The 20,141-nt window shown below is 43.5% G+C and overlaps 1 protein-coding gene across 1 annotated transcript; it reads right to left on the bottom strand.

The window, feature by feature from the left end:
- Nucleotides 1–3,656: 3,656 nt before the first annotated feature.
- On the bottom strand, nt 3,657–19,655 carry FAM237A (family with sequence similarity 237 member A). Its single transcript, XM_072875066.1, has 3 exons — nt 19,618–19,655; nt 8,022–8,437; nt 3,657–3,796 (listed from the first exon to the last, which is right to left on the bottom strand). Exons 2-3 carry the CDS (start codon nt 8,428–8,430, stop codon nt 3,657–3,659), a joined length of 549 nt encoding a protein of 182 aa, XP_072731167.1. The 5' UTR covers nt 8,431–8,437; nt 19,618–19,655.
- Nucleotides 19,656–20,141: the final 486 nt, after the last annotated feature.

Here is a 20,141-nt window from a genome sequence, read left to right as displayed (position 1 = left end):
CATGCATAAAAAATAGTGAATGAGTATGTGCATGTGGACTCAAAACCAGTTATGGTTCAAGAAAATTTGCATACTTTTAAGGATTTTGGTTGAATCATTGGAACTATACCAGCTTTCCAAGAGAGAAAATACTCCTGGTTTTTACAAGACTTTTCCTGTGATTACTAAGAAAATAAATTTGGTTTGGGTGAAAGCAAAATATTTTTGGAAGCTTTGGGAGAAAAGACAGGTAAATTACATATTCTGAAGCTTTGTTTCATGTATAATCAAACAGGGTTTAGGCTGATGTTGTTGAAAAGGCCAATGAAAAGTGTAGCAGTTAAGAAAAGCTGCTCAGCAGAATGCTTAATTTTCCACAGAGATTTTCCTGGTCTTGTATTTTTCAGAATGAATTATAATCAGTAAGATAAAGGGACTGTATGACTCATTAAAATGGCTAGAAATCTTTTTTTCTGTTGGTAGCACCTCAGCCACCTTCTTGAAAGACCTTACACTGTGGTTGTGATAGTAATGAACACTCCTGGTTCTTTCTGCTAGTTTTGGTCAAACCAGGCCTTATTTACACATACTGCAAACATGCAAGAATTACAGCAACAAATAATGGTATGCAACTGGAAGCCAACAAGCAGTTTGTCTCTAGCAAAGGAAGGGTGAAGAGGGTGAAAAGTAAAGAAACTAATTGAGGGAGGAGGATGCCAGAAAACAAATAGTGATGAGGTCACTAGGAAGTGGATGCACTCATATTATCACATAAACAGAATACACTGTGAGATAGAAGCTTAGTAGCTTTTGCAACATGCCAGTGCCAAGAGATACAAACAACAATCCAAGGGACTTAACTGTTGATTGTGGGAAGATATCCATCAGCTTCTGATGAGGCTTTAAATCTCCTTCAGAGTGAGTGCATTTGAATTAAAATTGGTTGGAAACAGTGACAGCCAACAAATACCGGTTTGGTCCAATGCAACATAGAACAGGTCTGGAGCACAAATTCTTACAGATATTCCTGAACCACCATGAAGTCTTACTTCATAGCAGAGTGTAAAGACTCAAGGAAGTGTTTTCCCATGCTAATAAGCAGTTGTTTAGCTGCCAGGTCCCTATAAGGTGAAAATCCCAAGGCCTTTATTTTGTTGTTACTCAGTTCAGCTGACAATGAAGCAACCTCAGTCAGACTTGTTCATCCTATCCTTCTTCTGACACAGTCAGACTGAGAAACAGTAAGCCAGGAACAGTATCTCCAAAAACAATCCTAGCTCACCCCAAGATCTGCCATGAAGTTTACAGGGGAGAGTGGTAGGAGGCAATATCCTGTCTTTAACCACAGGGACACTTTTAATTATTCCTGTACAGCAAATCTGCTTGTATCTCATACTCACACCACTTGCTCTTTCTTAACACAGCCACCCTAGAAGGCCCAAATTTATAGTGAGTGAATCAATAGCAAACATCAGCATCATCTGATTGTGTTTTCATGCCAAATTGTTGAGACCAGGATAAAAGCAAGCAAGAACTAAGTTATAGAATAGAATTGAGCTCCGAGGCCTTCAGAGAGAAGAAATTGCCTGAGGTAGGAGTTCTGTTAGGAACTTTATCACTTGCAGGTTTACATGTAATTAATTGCATCCCCTTTTTTATTTCAGCACAATTAATAACACAGATTGTCTCCTTTAAATCAGCAATTTCCAAATGTTCTCCATAGTGTGACCTATGCTAGAGATTCATCTGTTTCCTCAGTCTTTCCTCCACATAATAATCCTTTCCTGCCCATTTCCTGAAAGGCCAAGTGATGCTACAGCCTGTTAATTAAGAAGCCTGCTGAAGTGGAGAAGTATTGTGAATTTGTTTAAGCTGAACATCAGCTTGGCCCATAGTGGTATTTCACCATTTCTGTTGCTGTCTGAAGGGGGGAAGAAAGCTGCCAGCAGCCCTTTCCTAGGGGATCCTGTTGTTACAGGCAGGATGTACCTAAAGTGGAAAAACTAGCCTCTTCCCAAAGGGCCCGCTGGAAGAGCATCTAAGATAAACAGTACCTGTTCAGACAATCTGTCTGGTTTTACATTTTCTAGAGCTTGAGAGCATATGGGAACAGGTAACATCTGGTCTACTATGATACCAATCCTACTTGGCTGAGGCATCCAGCCCTTAACACGCTCTTTGCCAGTTGCTGGTCTTAATAGCTGTAGGGACCATGGGTAAAGACTGTGTCTCTTACATTAATACAAAGCTATGCGCAATGGGGCTTTTTGACATATTCATATAATTTAGATAATTAACAACAGTAGTACAGGAGTGAGCAGATCTGTTGTAACAATGCTCGTCTCCCCCCACACAGTAGCAGAGGGCTCTCGTAGGCTGTGGCTGCAGGCAGAGGCAGCTGGGGGGATGTTGCTGAGTACGGTAACTGTGTATTCCTGTGCTCATCCTGCTCTAGTGTTCCCTTCTTCTGGAACATTTAAACAGTTTGTTGCATGCTTAACTTTAAGCACAAATTCAGTGCCACTGAAGCTGATAGCCCTCTTACAGTTTTTTGTCTGCTTCCATAAGATCAGGATTTCACCCAATGGGACTATGTTTAAGCTTTATTTTGTTCAGGCCCAGTAACCATATTAAGATTTCCTTTACACATTTTGCTACTTGAACATATTTCTGCAAGCTGATGAACACCCAGCAAATGAGTTTTTCTTTGGGCAGCTGAAAAAAAAAGCAACCAAATATTGCCACATGCTCCAGGAAGGTAACTTTGAATGAGCAACTAAATGTAGTTGCCTTGGAAAGCTGAATTTTGTAGTTATATTCAGCCAGCCAGGCAATGGAAAGATTTCATTTCATCAAAGCATCAAATGTTACCTGGCCAAAGTTATGTTGCATTAGTTTAATATCAAATTGCCCATTAGAGTTATCAATAACAGTCAAAGGAAACTGATTTGTCTACAAAGAACTTGCAAACTAAAAAAGCAGCAAATTCAAGTTATGTGTGGGAATTCTTTTGATTAAACACTTTAAGTGAAAATGTGTAACATTTGAAATGGCATTTTTTTACAACTAAAAATTTAGGGAAAATACCGTAAAAATATAATGTGAAAGCAAACAGAGGAGCTGGTAAAACCTGTTAAGCAGGTTTTACCCTTTTACTTTTGCTGTAAAACTGAAAACATTTTTTGAAGGTATTTTTAATATAAAAATATGTGCTGCTTTTCTTTAGTAGGATGATGTCTTTCAGCAGTGGTTGCTTTGTACAAGTGTACAGCTATGCATACAATTAAACATCACCATCTCGACCCTAATCCTGTCTTGGAGCCAGTGGAGGGTTTTGGCAACTTCCTGCTCTGCTTGTCTATGTTTTATTGAAGGATCAGTTGTTTCCTGTTTTGGCACCCAAAAGACAATAGTTTGAATAGGTCACATACATTATAAAAAGCCTGACGTACACACAGATTAGAGCAGACAACTGCTTATAAATCATGCAGTTTATTAAGGAGACTGAATTCATAGGTAATTAAAAAACCCACAAGTCCAAGTTAACCAGAGATACAGTGCTCGTAGCTATAGGCCTTCTTCCACCGTGTAAATTAACATCAATGAGGATTAAAATGCAAAAATTAAAGAGAAGTAGTTAAAAAATATCTACAAATCAAGATCTTGGACTAAATGTGTCATTTCCTCTTTTTCCCTAGCTCTCCAATGATTCTTCCAAGTAATGTAGAGCTACTCTTATGCATGTGGATATTTGTTAAATCTTCAAACGAGTCTTTCTTCTTCAGAACTGGCGACCTCTGAATATGAGAAAATATGCCTGAAAAGTGACATGAAAATGCATATAAGTAATCAATTTCCAAACAGCGAAGAGCAGCTGAATACTCAATTTCCTACATCCATGTTTCCTGCATCTTTAGCTGCTACTGGTCCCCAGTTTATCAGCATTGCCCCCACACCTCTTGTTTTGGCGATAGCCATATCCCTCCATTTGCAAGTTGCCTTTCAGTGACAAATTACTTTGATCTTTTCCCCCAGCATGGACCTTTTCCTTCAGTCTTCCTATAAAACTCTTCCACTTGTAATTAGCAGAGTCAAAGCACTTGAGTTTGCTCACAGTCTTACTGACTCACCGTCTTGCCATCAACCTTCTTGCACAGTGGATGAGATCTCTCACACCATTTAGGAGCACATTTGTTATTTCCTTGAGGAACTATGGGGCATTTTCTTTGCAATGATCTCTAAAAGCCAGCAGATTGGCTTTATGTCTTTTAGACATGTTTGTCTTCTGAAAAAGTAACTGGTTTACACAGTATCTGTTTATTTACTAGACCTCAAACGCATAATACAGCAGCCTTTGCCCCGCTACCCTCCCTGGCACCCTGCAGCCCAGCAGAGTTGGGACAGCAAGCTGTGGCTGTCCCTGGCAGTTGGGCCAGGTGCAAGGGCTGCTCTGAGCCCAGCTACCTGCACCTGGGAGGGAGGTGTGCACAGCTGTGAGTGGCCACTCTGAGTGGCGAGGTAGCAGGGGGCCTGCTGGGTGAGGGGAAAAGAGGCAGAAAAGAGGTAGAGAGGGTTTTGTGTTTGTATTCTTCCAGTGTTTGTACTGGGGATGTGCTGTGTGGCTTCTTGAGGAGGGTCTTCTTGTACAGCTGCTCTTCAGGAAGCTCTGCCGTGAGTACGGAAGCTATGTTTTCTTGTGGTTCTCAAGTCTTATTTTGGCTCATTAAGAGTTATTACAACTATAATGTATCTAACTCTAGTGTTGTAATATATTGGAAATGTTTTTATGAAACCTGCTTTTTCATAGTGTTTGGCTTTTGTTAGGGGAAAGGGATGAGCTACTAAAGATACCTTGGCCAGGTAACCCTAAAGGACTGTCCCTACTTGTCTCAGTTTAAAGCTGACTAACACTTCCCTGCAGGATATCAAGGGAAGTTGCAATGCTGCTGGGTTAAGTGGGACGTTAGCTGGATGGAGGTAGTTTGTCACATAACTCATATATAGCTGTTCTGATTTTGTTGTGTTTTTCATGGATTGTGTAGAGTTTGAAGAGTATCTTCAGACCTGTTAGCAACTACAATCACGAGCCTGGCAGGACTAGATCAGTTCAGAAAACAGTGTTTGAACCCATAAGTCTGGACCTGGGCTACTTCTACCACTGTCTTGGTGTACGCTCAAACAGACTTGTTTCCCAGGAGGGCAAAGTATGGGGAACTGTGGAAGTGCTTCTTAGGCGTGACAGAGTAGTTCTGTTCAGTACTACTGAGAAGCTTTACCAAGGATTTCACCAGGTTTTTTGGCTTGGACTTTTCTGGTTTTTCTTAGAAAAGCTCAATGCTGATACTCAGTTTTCACAATGACCTCGTGGGATTTATCCTTTAGTTCTGAAATCTGACACTAGAATAATAATACCTTAACATCAGCATGTCTGTACTAAGTTCAGATCTCTGTCTTGCTTTTACAATTCAATATGTTTAAGGAACTACAGTGTGAATGCAGCTTACAGATTGCTCCTGATTTATGATCCTGTTTGCAATTAAAAAAACAAAAATTGAAATTATGAATAAGAGGAATAAGATGGAAAAACTTAAGTATGGAGCAATGAAAGTGTTATCAACAGTTGCAAAAGTAGCGGTATAAAGCAAAAAATCTTGCTTTATTGTTTGACTTCTAAAACAAGCCTACTGAAAGCTATTCATACCTGTCCATGTAGACGTGTAGTGAAGTACACAAGGTCATTCAAATGCTGTTAGTGCTGCTCTTTGGGCTAAGAACAACAGGCTTGTACATCTCTTTATGCATAAGAAGTGGTAATTCTATTCCTCATCATTTGCTAGGACGCGATTTCTATCTGCAGTTATTAATGATTGATTTCTGCTTTCACTGTCGAAACAAGGCAGTAGGGTCAGAGGTTATAAAGATTAAAACAGTTGGCTTTGTTAAGAAACTGGGAGACTTGGATGAGAGGTTAGATAGCTCCTCCAAAAAATAAAATGTAGGCTGTCACAGCTATAAGCTGCCTGCTACTGACTGATGTTAATCAATTGTACAGAGAAACCAGATTAACTGTTTACAATTCTCAAAAAAAAGAGCTAAAAGAATAGAGAAGGGGAGGAATCCTTGTTTGTCTTAAAGTGTGAATACTTAGTAGTGTCTTAATCTCTCTGTATAAGAGTAAACAAAAGTCAGTATTAACCACAAACCCCATAATTTGATTCTTCAAAATATATCAGACTGTTACTCTTAATCTTGACAGGAACAAAAACTCTTTGTTTAGGAAAATCACGGTGTGATATAGACATGAAGACCCAGATGTAAACAAAAGGCTAAGGGGGAATTTAGACAGTGACATTCAAAGCTGCGATCCTGAAAACAAAAATTAATCTGGTGCTTTAGCCTGTTGGGCATCTCAGTTTTTGATAGTACTACTGCCTCATGTGTCTAAAAGCTGCATTCCGTTTGCACCCAAAAGTGCATCAGTCTGGTCGGGACTGAGCAACTTGTTGCCTTTGTGATGTCTAAGGCCACTTGGGAACCAGAAGGGTGTTCTGTGCTGCCTGCCATCAGTGTATCTCAACACAGCAAAGATCTTCTCAGAGCTACGTGATAGATCAGATTCTTTGCAGAGGAGGATAGGATCCACTCCTTGCTTTTAAAATGCAGATGGTGATTGTTTGGCTCAGAGTTTAGAAACTGGCCCTGCATATGTGAGGAGTTCTTCGGTCTGAGGGGATTGGTTCAAACACAATTTCTGTCTCCTAGCTTAATGGCTAGGATACTCTCTGTAGGTAATGGGGGTAAGGACCTCTTGATCCTTCCTATCTCAAATCCTGTCGTTTGATACACAAAACATTTTAAGGGTTGTGGGCAAGAGCTGGACTGTCCAGTGGTATAGTGTTCCTGGGGTGGAAGAATCCTGAGTTCACGTCCCTTTTTTAGAGAGACTCTAATGGGTAACTGCCCAGAGAGGTTCTTCATTATTCCAGGGACATTCCTCCCAAACATCTGAATAACTAAGACACTGACCTAGGAAGTGGAGATAAGGGTCTGAATCCATTCAAGAGGAAAGGCAGTCCTGCCTTCTCCCTGTGGGCTCTGTGCGCTACACTGGTGGTGGTGGCAGCAGCACTTCTACCCCTCCATCAAATTATAGCACCTGCTCCTTTCTGAAAGTAGACGTTCTCAAGGGAAGGATGCATCTGTTGGTACCAGGGTCAGAAGTGAAGCCTTGTAAAGGACTGAGATTTAGGAAAAGCTATGCTGTACATTCCTGAGGGGAACGAGGAGGCTAAGAGGCATGCTACCTTTTGCAGATCCTGCTGTGAGGTGCCAGCTCTCACCTTACCATATATGGAGACACTTATTTTAAGTCTGGGGATTCTGTTCTGGGGCTGGGAACCTGAAGATTAAGAATTGCAGCACTTGGTGTCATAGGTAGCGTTCTTCCTCCTGAAGCTGTAGCTGAAAGCCTGCATGCATCTGAGTCCTAGGTCTGTTTCTGTTGTGTGTTGGGCAAAGTTACCAGTATGGAAATAGGAAATATCTAGTGGCTGACTACTAGATGGCAAGTAAACATATCCTTACTCTCCTGCTGAAAGACTGCCACTCTCCCCAGCAGCAGCAGTGCAATGCACTCCTGGGGTGATGCACCTCTTGGAATGAGGAATTCAGAACTAGCCTGTCCATGGCACAACTGTGGTAAAAATGCTGGTGTGAAAGAATACCTTTGCATGTTCAGTTGCTGAGCTGCCTTCTTTGTTTGAATCCTCCTATGTTTCACTTTCTGCTGCCCCTCCTCCCTCACCAAACTGAAACTTAAAAGCTGTCATTAGAGTTCAGGTTATTTGGAGGTCAAATTTTTACTGAGATCACTTTGAACACAAACATAGCTCTGTACTGGATTCGGGGGAGTGGGGGGCGGTTGTGCAGCACTGTCCTCTGTTTCTGTACTATTACCACATAACACAATAAGCCTGTATCTCTCTTCTTTCCTACTAGACTCTAGTTATTGCCCACGAGACATGTATTAAAGGAGTAGTAACCTTGGTTTCTCCCTGTGAACCGAGAACGTAGAGTAGCGATCTTCTGCTCGGCTTCTGCTAGCTGCCTTCTTCCTAGGCCATGGGTTCTGGAGAGCACGCAGTCCACATAGATATCCCAGAAGAGCTGAGCCAGGTCCCAGAACAGAGCCCCATGTTTCAAGTTCTCTGATGATTTCAGGAAGATCATGAAGTCCCAAAAGCCACTGACGGAGTCAGAAATGCGAGGCTTCCTCATCTCCAGTAAGACAGCTGAGGAGGATTCCCAACACTGGGGGTCTGCTCGCCCAAGAGCTAGCGGATCAATTTGGCTATGGCAAAGGAAAGGTGTCATGCAGAACGCTCCCATGATTAGCAGGGAGCAGGTGAGTCTCATGTTGCAGTGCATTCTTCCTCTGCTCCCAAGGTCCATTGTGTCACTGAAATGTAACAAAACCAAAAGAAGCTGAAAAACTTCTCACTGTTAGATGCAGGAACAAAGCCGTGGTACCTTACATTATATAGAAGGCACTTCAAATGTTGATAATTGTTTCGCTGCTCTTTAAAAATCTGTGTATGCTTTTTTACATGTACGAATATAAATACTAGTGGAGTTGCATTACTCTATGCAGCAGAAGCGTGTGTTAAAATTTCTTAATTATCCTCAAATCCATATGATGAGTTCTCTTATGTGGAAATTCTTAATATTGGAGGTTTTTGGCCTTTCTTGATTTACTAACCCTTTTCAGTAAAAATCCATTCCTTTTTACAGAGAATTTAAGCTTTTAGGCAGTCTTGCTTTCCTCAGAATTTTATGAGCTCTTTAAAATAGTCTGCAGACTCACAGGGATCTATGGACAGCAGGTGCAAAACTATTTGTTGAAAGTGTGTTCTAATGAATTAATGGTAGGTTGCAAAATCATCCATTGAACAGGGCTGTTTTACCTGCTAAAATGCAGAACAGTTCTGAAAAGAGGGTATGGGAAGGCCACAGCATAGCAGCTGTATTGTACAGCATGTATACATGCCTATAGAATCCTAGAATGGTTTGGGTTGGAAGGGACCTTTACAGGTCATCTCGTCTGAGCCCCCTGCAATGAGCCAGGCCATCTTCCACTAGATCAGGTTGCTCAGAGCCCCGTCCAACCTGATCTTGAATTTTTCCAGGGATGGGGCATCTACCACCTCTCTGGGAAACTGTTCCAGTGTTTCACCACCCTCATTGTGAAAAATTTCTTCCTTATATCTAGTCTGAATCTGCCCTCCCTTAGTTTAAAACCATTACACCTTGTCCTATCGCAACAGGCCCTGCTAAAAAGTCTGTCCCCATCTCTCTTATAGTCCCCCTTTAAGTATTGAAAGGCTGCTATAAGGTCTCCCCAGAGCCTTCTCTTCTCCAGACTGAACAACCCCAACTCTCTCAGCCTTTCTTCATAGGAGAGGTGTTCCATCCCTCTAATAATTTTTGTGGCCCTTCTCTGGACCCCCTCCAACAGGCCCATGTTTTTCCTGTACTGAGATATATATATATAAAAATATATATTAAAAAGTACAGATGCTTATTGCAGATCACTAACAACTGTTACAATAAAATTGTGAAACTCGATAAGTAGCAGCTATAGTGGGAGAAATCCTGAGAAAGATAACCTTTTGGGGACAGAAAGGCCCAGCTGTCTCCATCAGATTTCATTTCTAGTACGTGCTCTATTGTGCATTTTTCTAACATTTCTAGTATTACATTCCTGATACACAATTCTAATGTGTAACAGGTTTGGGGGTTGTTTTTAGCGTAGCTCATGGCACATGTAGAACCTCCCATTTGTGGAAATCAGCAACATCTGAGCTCAGCTTTTAGGACAAACAGTTCTGTTTAATGTGTGTGCTGATCTGTTGAGTATTCATGCTTTTATGTTTTCGGTTTGATTGTTGGAGGGTGTTGCAGGGGGAGAAGCTGCCTCTCTTCATGAGCTTAACTTAATAATCAGCTGGCTTGTTGTGTAGAAAGCCTCTTCCATGAGTGATCATCAAGAGCACAAGCAATGTTTCTCTGCTATGTGAAGAAAAATGTCGAAGGCAGGATAGGTGTGTGCAGACGGATTGTGTGTGACAGGTAGCCCAGCCACAGCCAGTGTGCAAGATCAGGGAGGGTAGGCTGCTTTGTGGAACACAGTTCATTGTAGAGCTAAAGGACTCTTCAGATATTTCAGTCCTGGCAGTGATATTCTTACCTAGCCCCCTATCCGGCTACCTGGTCAGGTTCTCGGAACATTTTGGAGGTATGCAGACTTTACTGTCCAACTGCTTACAGTCACTTCTTAATTTGAGTTGGGATCTCATGAGGAGAATTGGCTTTGACAGCCTTGGATCTGAACTTTGCATTTAATGAATAGAAGAGGGACAGCACACTCTTCCCACACTGCTCTGCTTAGTGGGATGTCACTTATGACAGTGGTGTAGTAGTGGGGTTGTCCTCATGCTGCTTCCAAGACCTCCAGAGCATTGTTCTTCTGTACCCTACTGCACAAGGCAGGTCTTGATTGCTTTCTCAGAAGCAAAACTGAAGACATCCTGTGAGTCACTATTCCATTCTTACTGTTTGTGCATCAGAGCCTTTCCACTGGGCAGCAGACACCTGTGCATCTATGCTATGCAATATGCACATATCTCTCTGTTTACTGAGACTTTTTCAAGGGACATAATTAACTTTATCAAGCTTCTAGTTTTCAAAACAACCTAGCAATCTCAGATATGACCATGGGGAGGAAAAAAACCCTCTACCAACAACAGATAGTTCAAACAAAGGAGTAATGCTAAAACTGGCTTTTAAGGATGGTTCTGTCACTTGGACAGGGGCCATCTGATTTGCACTGGGTAACAGCTGAACTGGTCGCCTTGCTTTCTCTACTCCCCAGCCCCTTTGGAAACTTTCTAAGTTACAAAGCTGGGTAAGACAAGGACAAGGGTTCTGGATTTGTCAGAGGCGTGAGCAAAGGGGCTGCCCTGGGCAGGGAGCTGGCAGGGCATTAATATGAGGGTGGGTGCCATTTCAGGTGTGGTGTGAATGGCATTGGTCAGGGCCAGCGTCCAAGACCACTAGTCCTTGTGGTCTGGTCAAACTCGGGCAGCATTTTGCTGTTAGTCTTCTACAAGGTTCAGGATTTTTTTTAGATGGCTGAGAGCTGAGGGGGCGCTGAGGAAATGTCAGTTTTCATCAGTCTTACCTGTGCTTGTGGTGAATGCTTCCATGTAATTTCCCCCTCGCTCCTCCAATCTTCAGGTCTTTCTGTCCATAAACTGAAGTTCGTGTGTGTGTGCTATTTACACCTTCTGGCTCCGACTTTTTCTTCTTCCCCCCCGCCCCTCCCTTCTCGCAGTTTAACCCCCCCATTCCACTCCCCGCCATGAATAGTGCCTTACGGTAACAATAACAAAAAAGTTAATGAGCTCATTCGTTATCTCCACTTGACTCGGCTGGAGCTATCGGTTACGACTAGGCACTGGATCCTAGACCTTACAGATGCCCAAGCCGGTCCCACGGAGCAGCGGCGGGTGCCCGCCTCGGCGGCAGCGGTACTTGCGAAGCGCCTGCCGCGGAGCGTCCGCGGGGGGCTCCGCCCGGCTTCACCCGGGGAGCCGGGCAGCGCTGCCGCTCTGCCGCGGGCGCCCCGCCCCGCTCCCGCCCGCTCCGCTCCGCTCCGCGCCCCCGGCCCCGCAGCCCGCAGCCCTTACCTCGGCGCTCCGGCGTGCAGGGCGGGCCGGGCCGGGCAGGGCTCTCCGCGCCCGCCGCCGCCGCCGCGCTCCTTAAGAAGCCGGAGCGGGCAGCCCCGCTTAGTTTTTACGTCAGGGCTCGGGGAGAAGCCCCCACCCCCGGGGCCCCAGCCGCTGCTCCCGGGCACCCGGCGCTCCCTCCTTCCCTTTGCGGAGCTGCCCCTGCCGCAAGGCGTGCTCCGCTCCGCCTGTCCTCCTCTCCCTACGGACCCCGGCCGTCCTGGGGGCCCGCCTGGCAGCGGCGTTGCCCCCGGCCGAGGGGAAGCTGTGCGCAGGGCCGCTGGAAGGGTAACAGAGCCGGGCGCTTGGCAAAGCTGCAGCCCTCCCCTTGCCCCTCTCCTAGCAGTGCTGCATCGGCAGGGCTGAGGATAAAAAGCGAGTCCCCACAGTGGAGCTCGAGTTGTCCTGATCCGGCTCAGCCTCCAGGCACCTTGCTTGCTGTGCTTGGCTGCTGGAGGCCCCTCCACCCCAGAGCAGGAGTCTGTGTGGCGCAACTAGAGCTATTTGCTGGCTCAGACTCAGCCCGAACAGCAGCAGGTCCAGCTCTCCTGGGAACTGAAGCAGAGACCCAGAGAGGAGCAGAGTTCCGGAAGAAAACCAGTAAAGGCATTAACTGCAGCAGCAGGGCTGAGCTACTCGCTGCAGCTCAATTCACACAACTTTAGGTAAAGGGGAGCTGCCTTGGAGGGCTGCACACCCTCTAAAAGGAGAGGGCAATGGCTACATTTTCCCTCAGGAAAAACAAATAATCATGTTGTCTATTATTGTTGCATTTCCTCTCTGTGAGGTTCTCAGCTGCAACCCCTCTCCACTGCACCCCCTTGAACAGCTGCAAAACCTCTGTACACATTAGGGAAACAGGCCGAGCTAGTAGGGAAGTGGAAGGAAGCCATTGGTGAAAGGGCCATCTCCTGGTACGCGCAGTGCGGAAAGGAAAGCCTGAGCTCAACTCTGCAAGTGACAACTCTGCCTATGTTCACTGTGCCTGCTGTAGGCACCCCCCTCGCATGCATAAAACATACAACCCAAAGAGCTGGGGCTCTGGGAACAGGCTACTAACCAGTGTGGGGCATAACTTTTTTAACACTAGCTATTTGAAGCAATAGGGAGGGCGAGACCATTTTTTTTTCATTACACTGTGTAGTCTATAGGCCAAAACATGTAGCACTCTGCTGACTGTCTGAAGTCAGTGCAGCTGCACCAGTTCATGCCAACTGGGCAGCAGCCCATTATTTTTTTTTCAAGGCTTTCACTGGCAGCTCCTTCTGTCTTTGCACTTTGAACCATAATCCTTTTCTCCATGAAGCAACTGTGCTTCAGTAGCACCAGGCTTATCTTTGTTGAAGTCAGTGGGGCCACACTGGTTTATACCAGCTGGAAAGTTGGCTTGAAACACTGATTTTTCTGTTAGTTATCTATATCCTTATAGTTTACATCTTTCTGTGCATCCAGTCCATGTAAATGGAGAAGCATGTTCCTTTCCTAACCCATGATCTTACGATGCATCTATGACAGTAAACACTCTTGGGTTTTTTTTCTCCTCATACTTTATTTCCTCTTCTCAATGAGCAATACATGTGCAAGTGTATTTTGTGTAACTAATGTTACTTTTTAATGAAAGTGAAAGGAACTTTTTGGGGGTGAGAGAGCATCTGGCTAGAACAAATATAGATAACTATATTGTAGGACTTTGGCAAATTTGCAAATATTCCATTTATTTCTCAAGAAGCGCGGGGTTGGGAATGGGGGAATAGTGAGCACCAACTGCTGAAACAGACTTCAGGAGGAACTGAAGAGTGCAATGCCTTGCAAGGAGCCCTTGAAACATGGCAGGGGGAAGCCTCTCATTGCATGCAGGGTCTCCAACGTTTCTTCTCTGTGCTATCAAATCCAGGCTATTCCAGTAGACTTCCTTCTCCCTGGTTCTAGGGCTAAAATGATCCTCAACCTTTTTTTTTCTTTTTAAGTCTGGTCTGTAGGAGCTGATTCTGGGCCTGTGTGCTATCTGGAGCCCCCTTGGCAAGTGAGTAACCAGTGTGCTTCTAGCTTCTGTGTTTGGGGGTTGCACTGGGTGAGGGAGAGAAGGAAAGTGCGCCTGTAAGACGTGGGTGTTGTGATATAACCCAAAGGCAGCTCCTGGGTAGAAAAGGCTCTGAGGCTGCTTGTGCTTATGGGTGGCCTGGATGCAGGAGGCCAGACCAGAGCAGGACTAAGATGCCACAGAAGCGTGTTTTGCTGACATTGCTGGGTCTGTGGTGCATTGCTCTAAGGACTCTGCCCCATGCTGTTAAGGGTAGAGCAAAAGGCTGCAAGTGGAAAGGAAAAGGCAAAATGTTTCTTGTGAGTTGATACATTTCTGCCAACCTGGAACCTTTCTGGATTTATTGTTAAGAAGTGAGTTTACTTAATTGAGTCCCCTTCTGGGGAGCATTTTATCCGGTTTTGGATCAAGAATGACATTGGTTTCATTCCACTCAGAATCCGTCTGGTAGGCCCAAGGGTGCTGAACCAGGGGTTCTCGGAGAAATGAGAGTCGCTGCTCAAGGGAAATAGTGCTACAGATAAAATACTCAGCTCCACAGATACTTCCTGAGCCTACTATGCTCTGTTCCCTCTGAACCAGAGCACTCATATTCTATTTCTGGGAAAGAGGTTTTTGATAATTGGATTCTTCAGCTCAATCTCCTAGTGGAGAAGAAACGTAGAAGGATTGGCCATCTCGCTCACTTCCACGTACGCTCCCTCAGTAAAGCTTTCTGTGCCCTTTTTAGGCTATCAATAATCTCTCTTTCATTGCACTGCATGATGTATTCCCCTGACAGCCAATGTTCACATCTTCAGTGAGTCTCCATATCTTATGAGTGAATTTAATTCAGATGGGCTGTAGGTCATATCCAGAGCCATTTGCAAAAGGATATTTTTGTCAAGAAAAGTTGATTCTTTAACTCATAGATAAGAGAGAGATTTCAGATCATGTAACGCTACAGAAATGATGTTATTTCTACCAGAAAAATATCAAAATAAAATATAAGCAAATGTTAAAAGGATCAGGCTATAGGAGTAGGGGATGGGAAGAGAGAAAAGTAGGAGGTCATCTCATTGGTATCTGTATTTTGAACAGAGTAAGGGCATAAACAACTATGTGCAGAGTTGCTTCCTTCTTGCATTTGCTCCCTGCAAACCCTCCGTTGTGGTTTAACATTAACAGTTAATAGACAATGGCTTATGGTTGCTTGACCTAAGTAAGCATTTACAAATTAAAAAAAAAAAAATTAAATTCAGCACTGAGACTGAGAGACAGCAATGTGTGATGGTACATACAGCTTGCCTGTTACTTCCATAAGCAGCCACACCTGGACCCAGTATTAAGCTTTGTAAAATGATCTGCATCATGAAAGACACCTGCTTAAGCCTTAATCCAAAAAATGCTTTAAAGACATATTCTTAGCTGAAAGTTCGTGTTTTGCTGAATTGGGTTCCAAATTATCCCAGCTTTGTGTGAAACCTGGCTAAGTGACAGCAAAGGCAAAACTTGTGATTCTCAGAGGGGGGAAAACCCAAAGGTCTGTTAGTTTTTAAATTCATAGTACATGGCAGAGACTTGATTTTTCTTCAGAATCCACAGAGGCAAAGTGGGGAATCTAACTCCCATTTATACCTTTTCAAATTCTCTTTTAAGTAGGAAATTAAACAGTGCTTAAAATTGGCTCCCTGACAAATATACTGAAGAGCTTCTTGGAAATGAAATACTTATGCTTGATCCAAAGTCTGTTTGTGGATATTTTTTACTAATTTTTAAAATGATATTTAGAGGGCTTTGAGTCAGGACTCTGAGTGGACTGCGAGTTGCACTACTGCCTAGTAAAGAACAGTGAAAGCCTCTGAATGCAGAACTTGTTTGAAAAGTAGAGTGTCTGTTTCAGAAAAATTAATTTTAGCTAGGAAATCACATAGGATAGTGAGCAGTCTGTATCCTATTAGCAGGACTGATGTTTTGCAAGTGGAAAGAGGGGCAAAATTGAACAAATTCTTGACCAAATGATTTGATCAAACCCATACCCCCCCATCCAGGATGGCTTGTGTAACTCTTGATAAGTAGTCTATATCAAAGTACTGGTATCAAAACACAGGTTTTTACACTTTTGATATTAAGTCTTCCAATTTTTTGTTTCTGGGGGATTGAACCTGCAGTCACAAAGTGTTTGATGACCCCACACTGCTCTAAACAATCCTCTGGATCTATATTCTGTTGAAATGGCCAGTAGGAAAGTCAGTGGATGTGACGTGACACTTAACTAGTTCTAACTGGTGGAAAGATGTACTTAAACATAGAGGTCTTCAGTGCTGCACACTGTTGGTGATGACCTGAAACACCTCCATGGAGCTAGCAGACATGACGTGGGACAGGCAGGAGACTAGTATATTTCTGGGCTAGGAGCTGGAGCCCTGTGGGACACCCTGGGATGTCTCTGGACTGCGCCTGAGAAGTGGACTCAAGCCCCTGATGACTTACGCAAGCTTTGTGGTGCTCTGCTTCTGCTATTTTCCTCTGCCAGGACATACCTCTGCGGTCTGTTGGGCTTCATGTAGTTCGAGGAGTGTTGGTGAAAACAATCCTCTGGAGGTCTGCAGTTCAAACTTCTGCTTGAAGCAACACTAGATGAAGTCAGCTGGGGCTGGACTCCTGGTGGAAATTTTTTTTCCTACTATCTAGCTTGCATTTCCTAATTTGTGGCTATTGCTCCCATGGGAGCAATGGGAAGGGAAGTTACAGATGTGCTTTAGATCATCCCTTAGCTGCCTCTTTACCAGGTCCAGCAAGACGAGTTACCTCAGCCTGTCTTCATGAGGTAGCAGGAGCCCATTTTGGTTGCCGTCTGTTGTTTGGCCCTGTTAGAACATATAACGCCACCATTGTTGAAGGGTTTCAGTATCTCACTTAACAGAGCTTGTTAGTGCCTTTGGCTTGTCACCTTCTTTGGCTAAACCTTACCCAGTTATAAGTTGCAATATTCTGGTATTTCTTTCCTGATGCATGCTATATCTAGCTATTCTTGCCTATAACTTTAAAAGGCAATGTCTTCATTGCTGTTAAGTCCTACCTTTAAATCTGCCTAGAATGTAAAGTCTAATCTAATCATCTCATTTATAGATTATTTGAATGCATAGGTCTTTGTGCCACTTGAGTTTAGAACACAGCTTGAGTTCTGAGCAAGCGTTTGTGGTATTTGTCTGGAATACCATTGGGTTTTGCCAGTTGCTACTAACAGGTAATTGCTTGCGTACTCCGAGAGATGTGTGTACAGATCTTCACTGTGAGCTGGTGCTGCAGTTAGTATTTCATATAAGAAAACCAGGCCAAAGCCCATCTAATTTTTTATGGGATTTCTAGTTCTTAATCTCTTCCTGATAAATCTGATGTTAGGCGATTATTTGTCTGGCATGCAAGCCATGCAGTGTGTTTTGTTTGTTTCCCCACTTGTTGTCAAATGGGTCATATTCCTGTTCTGGTTTTCCTACTGTGTGGCAGATCTCTAGATCCTAGAACTTAGAGGTTTCATTCTTATTGCTAGATCTTCTCACCCTGTTTCAGCAGTGTGTAGGGACCTTGTTTAATAAGGCCTTTTGAATGACTGGTATATTTTGGCCTTAGTGTAAATGGGTCGAGTGTGAGTTCTTTTATCTCCACGGGTTTCTGCTTCCACTAGAAGGTGTGAGGAACTGCAGTTCCTTATTAGAAGAGATCTGTCTTTCCTTAATAAAGAAGCTTTCCTATCTCTCCTTGTCTACTAGCTGTGATATGTGAGCAATTCTGTCACCAGGGGCATATTTGGAGTGTTTAACCAAGAGTAAATTTAGGTGCCATTAGTCAGAAGTTTGAAGTGGCTGCATCATTGACATTGATTTAAATTAATTTGTGAAAGAGGTAACATTTCTTGTGGCAAATGTATTTAACACAACCTTTGAAAAGGCATTGGGAGCAGGTATTTTAAAAGTGCGAACTAAGCAGTGTTGGTTAGAAAATTAATATATTCTTTTTGAAATTGTAATTTGGTGACATGTGACACTATAAATGCAAATTACCTCTGTAAAGAATGTGACTATGAACGTCCCATATTTCTATCCAGACTGAAACATTCCAAGAAAATAATAAAAAACCCCAGACTGATTGATATAGTACATTAAAAGTTAACTGTTCATGTCCTGTGGGCAGGTTGTCTCACTTTAACCGTTCAGTGCAGTTTTTAGAGAGCTTTTGATTAATTTTAATGGCATCCAGGATATTTATATCCAGCCAACTATTGTTTTTTGAATGAAGGGATTCATTGCCGTTTGGGTGCTGCACTGATATGTCTGTGCTCGAGAATAAAGTCACTGGTTCTTCCCGATTCCCTAACCCCCCTCTCCTTCCTCAAGTGCTCACAGGCAATAAAGAAACCCTTCTCACCTTCAGGCACTCTGGGCAGAAGTGGGAGTCACCCTGGGTATGTCACAGTTAAAAGAGCAGTTCAGTGAAACGTGCTTTCATAAAACTGCCATTAACATCTAAGAAAGCAAGCCTATTATGGGATCGATTTCTCCTAGTGTGTTACAGCCAAATCTTCTGGGGAAGGAAAACACGTTCACAGTGTGTTCTTTCTTGAAGGTGAGTGGCCTTGTAATGTGGTCTCTCCTACCTTCTCTTGCTCTAAGGGTGTTTCTTTCCTGCAGCTCTTGGGAGAAAAGGGTGTTTGAGCCTACTTGCGTCAGGGCAGCTTCTGTGCCATGCCAGTGGGCCAGCCCTGCCACTGTCACGCTCACCCCGCGGCACGGGCACTACCCCGGCAGCCAGGACCCTATGCCAGGAGCCTGCACGTTCAGATCTGAAGCTGTTTGGGAAAACTAGTCTGCAGGAAGAAATTGGAGGGGGGCAGCAAATGATTTAGGGCCAAGAAATGGGTCACAGGAGGCTCTGAAGAGTAACGAGGATATCCTGTCTCCTGTGAAAGGGACAGACTTGTGGGATCTTCAGCTTTTGTTAGTTCCCTGCTGATTCTCAGACAGTCCAGCAACCAATCTGCTTTATTGTATGTTCTGCTGCTAGTTCTGGCCTAGGGTTCCTTGGCACTCATAGTGTACTTCCATCTTGCTAAATCAGAGATGTGATGCCTTATACGTATGCTAATGCTGCTGCTGTTGTCAGAAGAAAATGGTTGTTTCCATGTAAAATCTGATTAGAAGTATTGCTGTGTTGTCATGCATAACTTACTGGTCATTGCCTTGAATGATTTTTCCAAGTTTAGTACAAGCTCTGTTATATAGTATACTTAGACCAGACAAAACCCATACATTTTCAGTAAGGAACAGTGTGATAGAGGCAGATAGAGCATTGACTTTTTTTAAATTTATTTTTATTATTTTTTTTTTTAATAGCTCAGAATACTCAGCCTTTGAAACCCCCGTTTTTATTTCACAAATGTACCCTTTGAAACCTACTCTCAAAGGAGATGCTACAAAAGTGATACTAGAGTGGAAATTCTATGTAGTAAGTTTATCTTTAAATCGCAGGTTCTGGAGAGACTGTAGTTTGATTTAACAAGGTCCTTTCTCTCCTGTTCCATTCTTAATTAGGCATGCCTAAAGAGCAGCAGATTTCGTGAAGAATTCTAACTTTTTTGAATGCTTGTGTGCAGGGTTGTCATAAACGTATCGGCCAACCAGCTGCCTAAAATCAGAGCTCCCTGGGCTAGGTGCTGAAGGTCACCTTTGAGGAAGACAATTCCTGTCCTAGAGATCTTACAAAAACTACCCAGCCAAATCAGAGGAAGGAAAACTGAAGCAAAATATAATGGGACCTGAATCTTTTACCTACCTGTCCAGCCCTCTGATCCAACAGCATGCAGCCGGGATCCTGCTATGTAAGGGAATTGTTTCTTTCTTCCTGCAAATGAGGCAGTTTTGAGTCTTGAGTTCAGGGCTTCCTCATTAAACAAAGGAGAACTTAAAATCTTTAATTTCCTGAGGCTTTTCAGTGAATGCTGGAGGGCACTGTAATAGTTCCAGTTTCGTGGAACTGCTTTCTCATTACACAGAAATCCTAGTCAAGCATGCATTGTCTGTAAACTATGTTATTGTTAACAGTATCTGTAAGAGTAACTTCATAATGGAGCAAGTCTTGCAATAGCCATATAGAGTTCAGACATGCCTGAAAGGAAATAAGGGAGAAATGACTGACTCCAAAGCAAACAGGCTTGCTTGTGCACTTTGCATCCATCCGATTTCATTGTTGTGCTACCCTTGCTTAGAGCGGGGCATGTTGGCAAGGGAATAGGTCTGGGGAGGAAATGGATGGTCAGAACATGTCAAATGCCTACATAAATATATGAATGCAGTACG

The sequence above is a fragment of the Ciconia boyciana genome, chromosome 10 (genome assembly GCF_034638445.1).
Source record: "Ciconia boyciana chromosome 10, ASM3463844v1, whole genome shotgun sequence".
NCBI classification, from domain to species: domain Eukaryota; kingdom Metazoa; phylum Chordata; class Aves; order Ciconiiformes; family Ciconiidae; genus Ciconia; species Ciconia boyciana.
This window is presented reverse-complemented; position numbering and strand designations above follow the sequence as displayed.

Excerpts from the sequence above, each read along its gene's own strand:
- FAM237A (XM_072875066.1), bottom strand. The coding sequence starts at position 8,430 with ATGGACCTTGGGAGCAGAGGAAGAATGCACTGCAACATGAGACTCACC. Across the intron at positions 3,797-8,021 it reads GTTCACAGGGAGAAACCAAG|GCATATTTTCTCATATTCAG; the intron begins GTTACTACTCCT and ends GTCACTTTTCAG.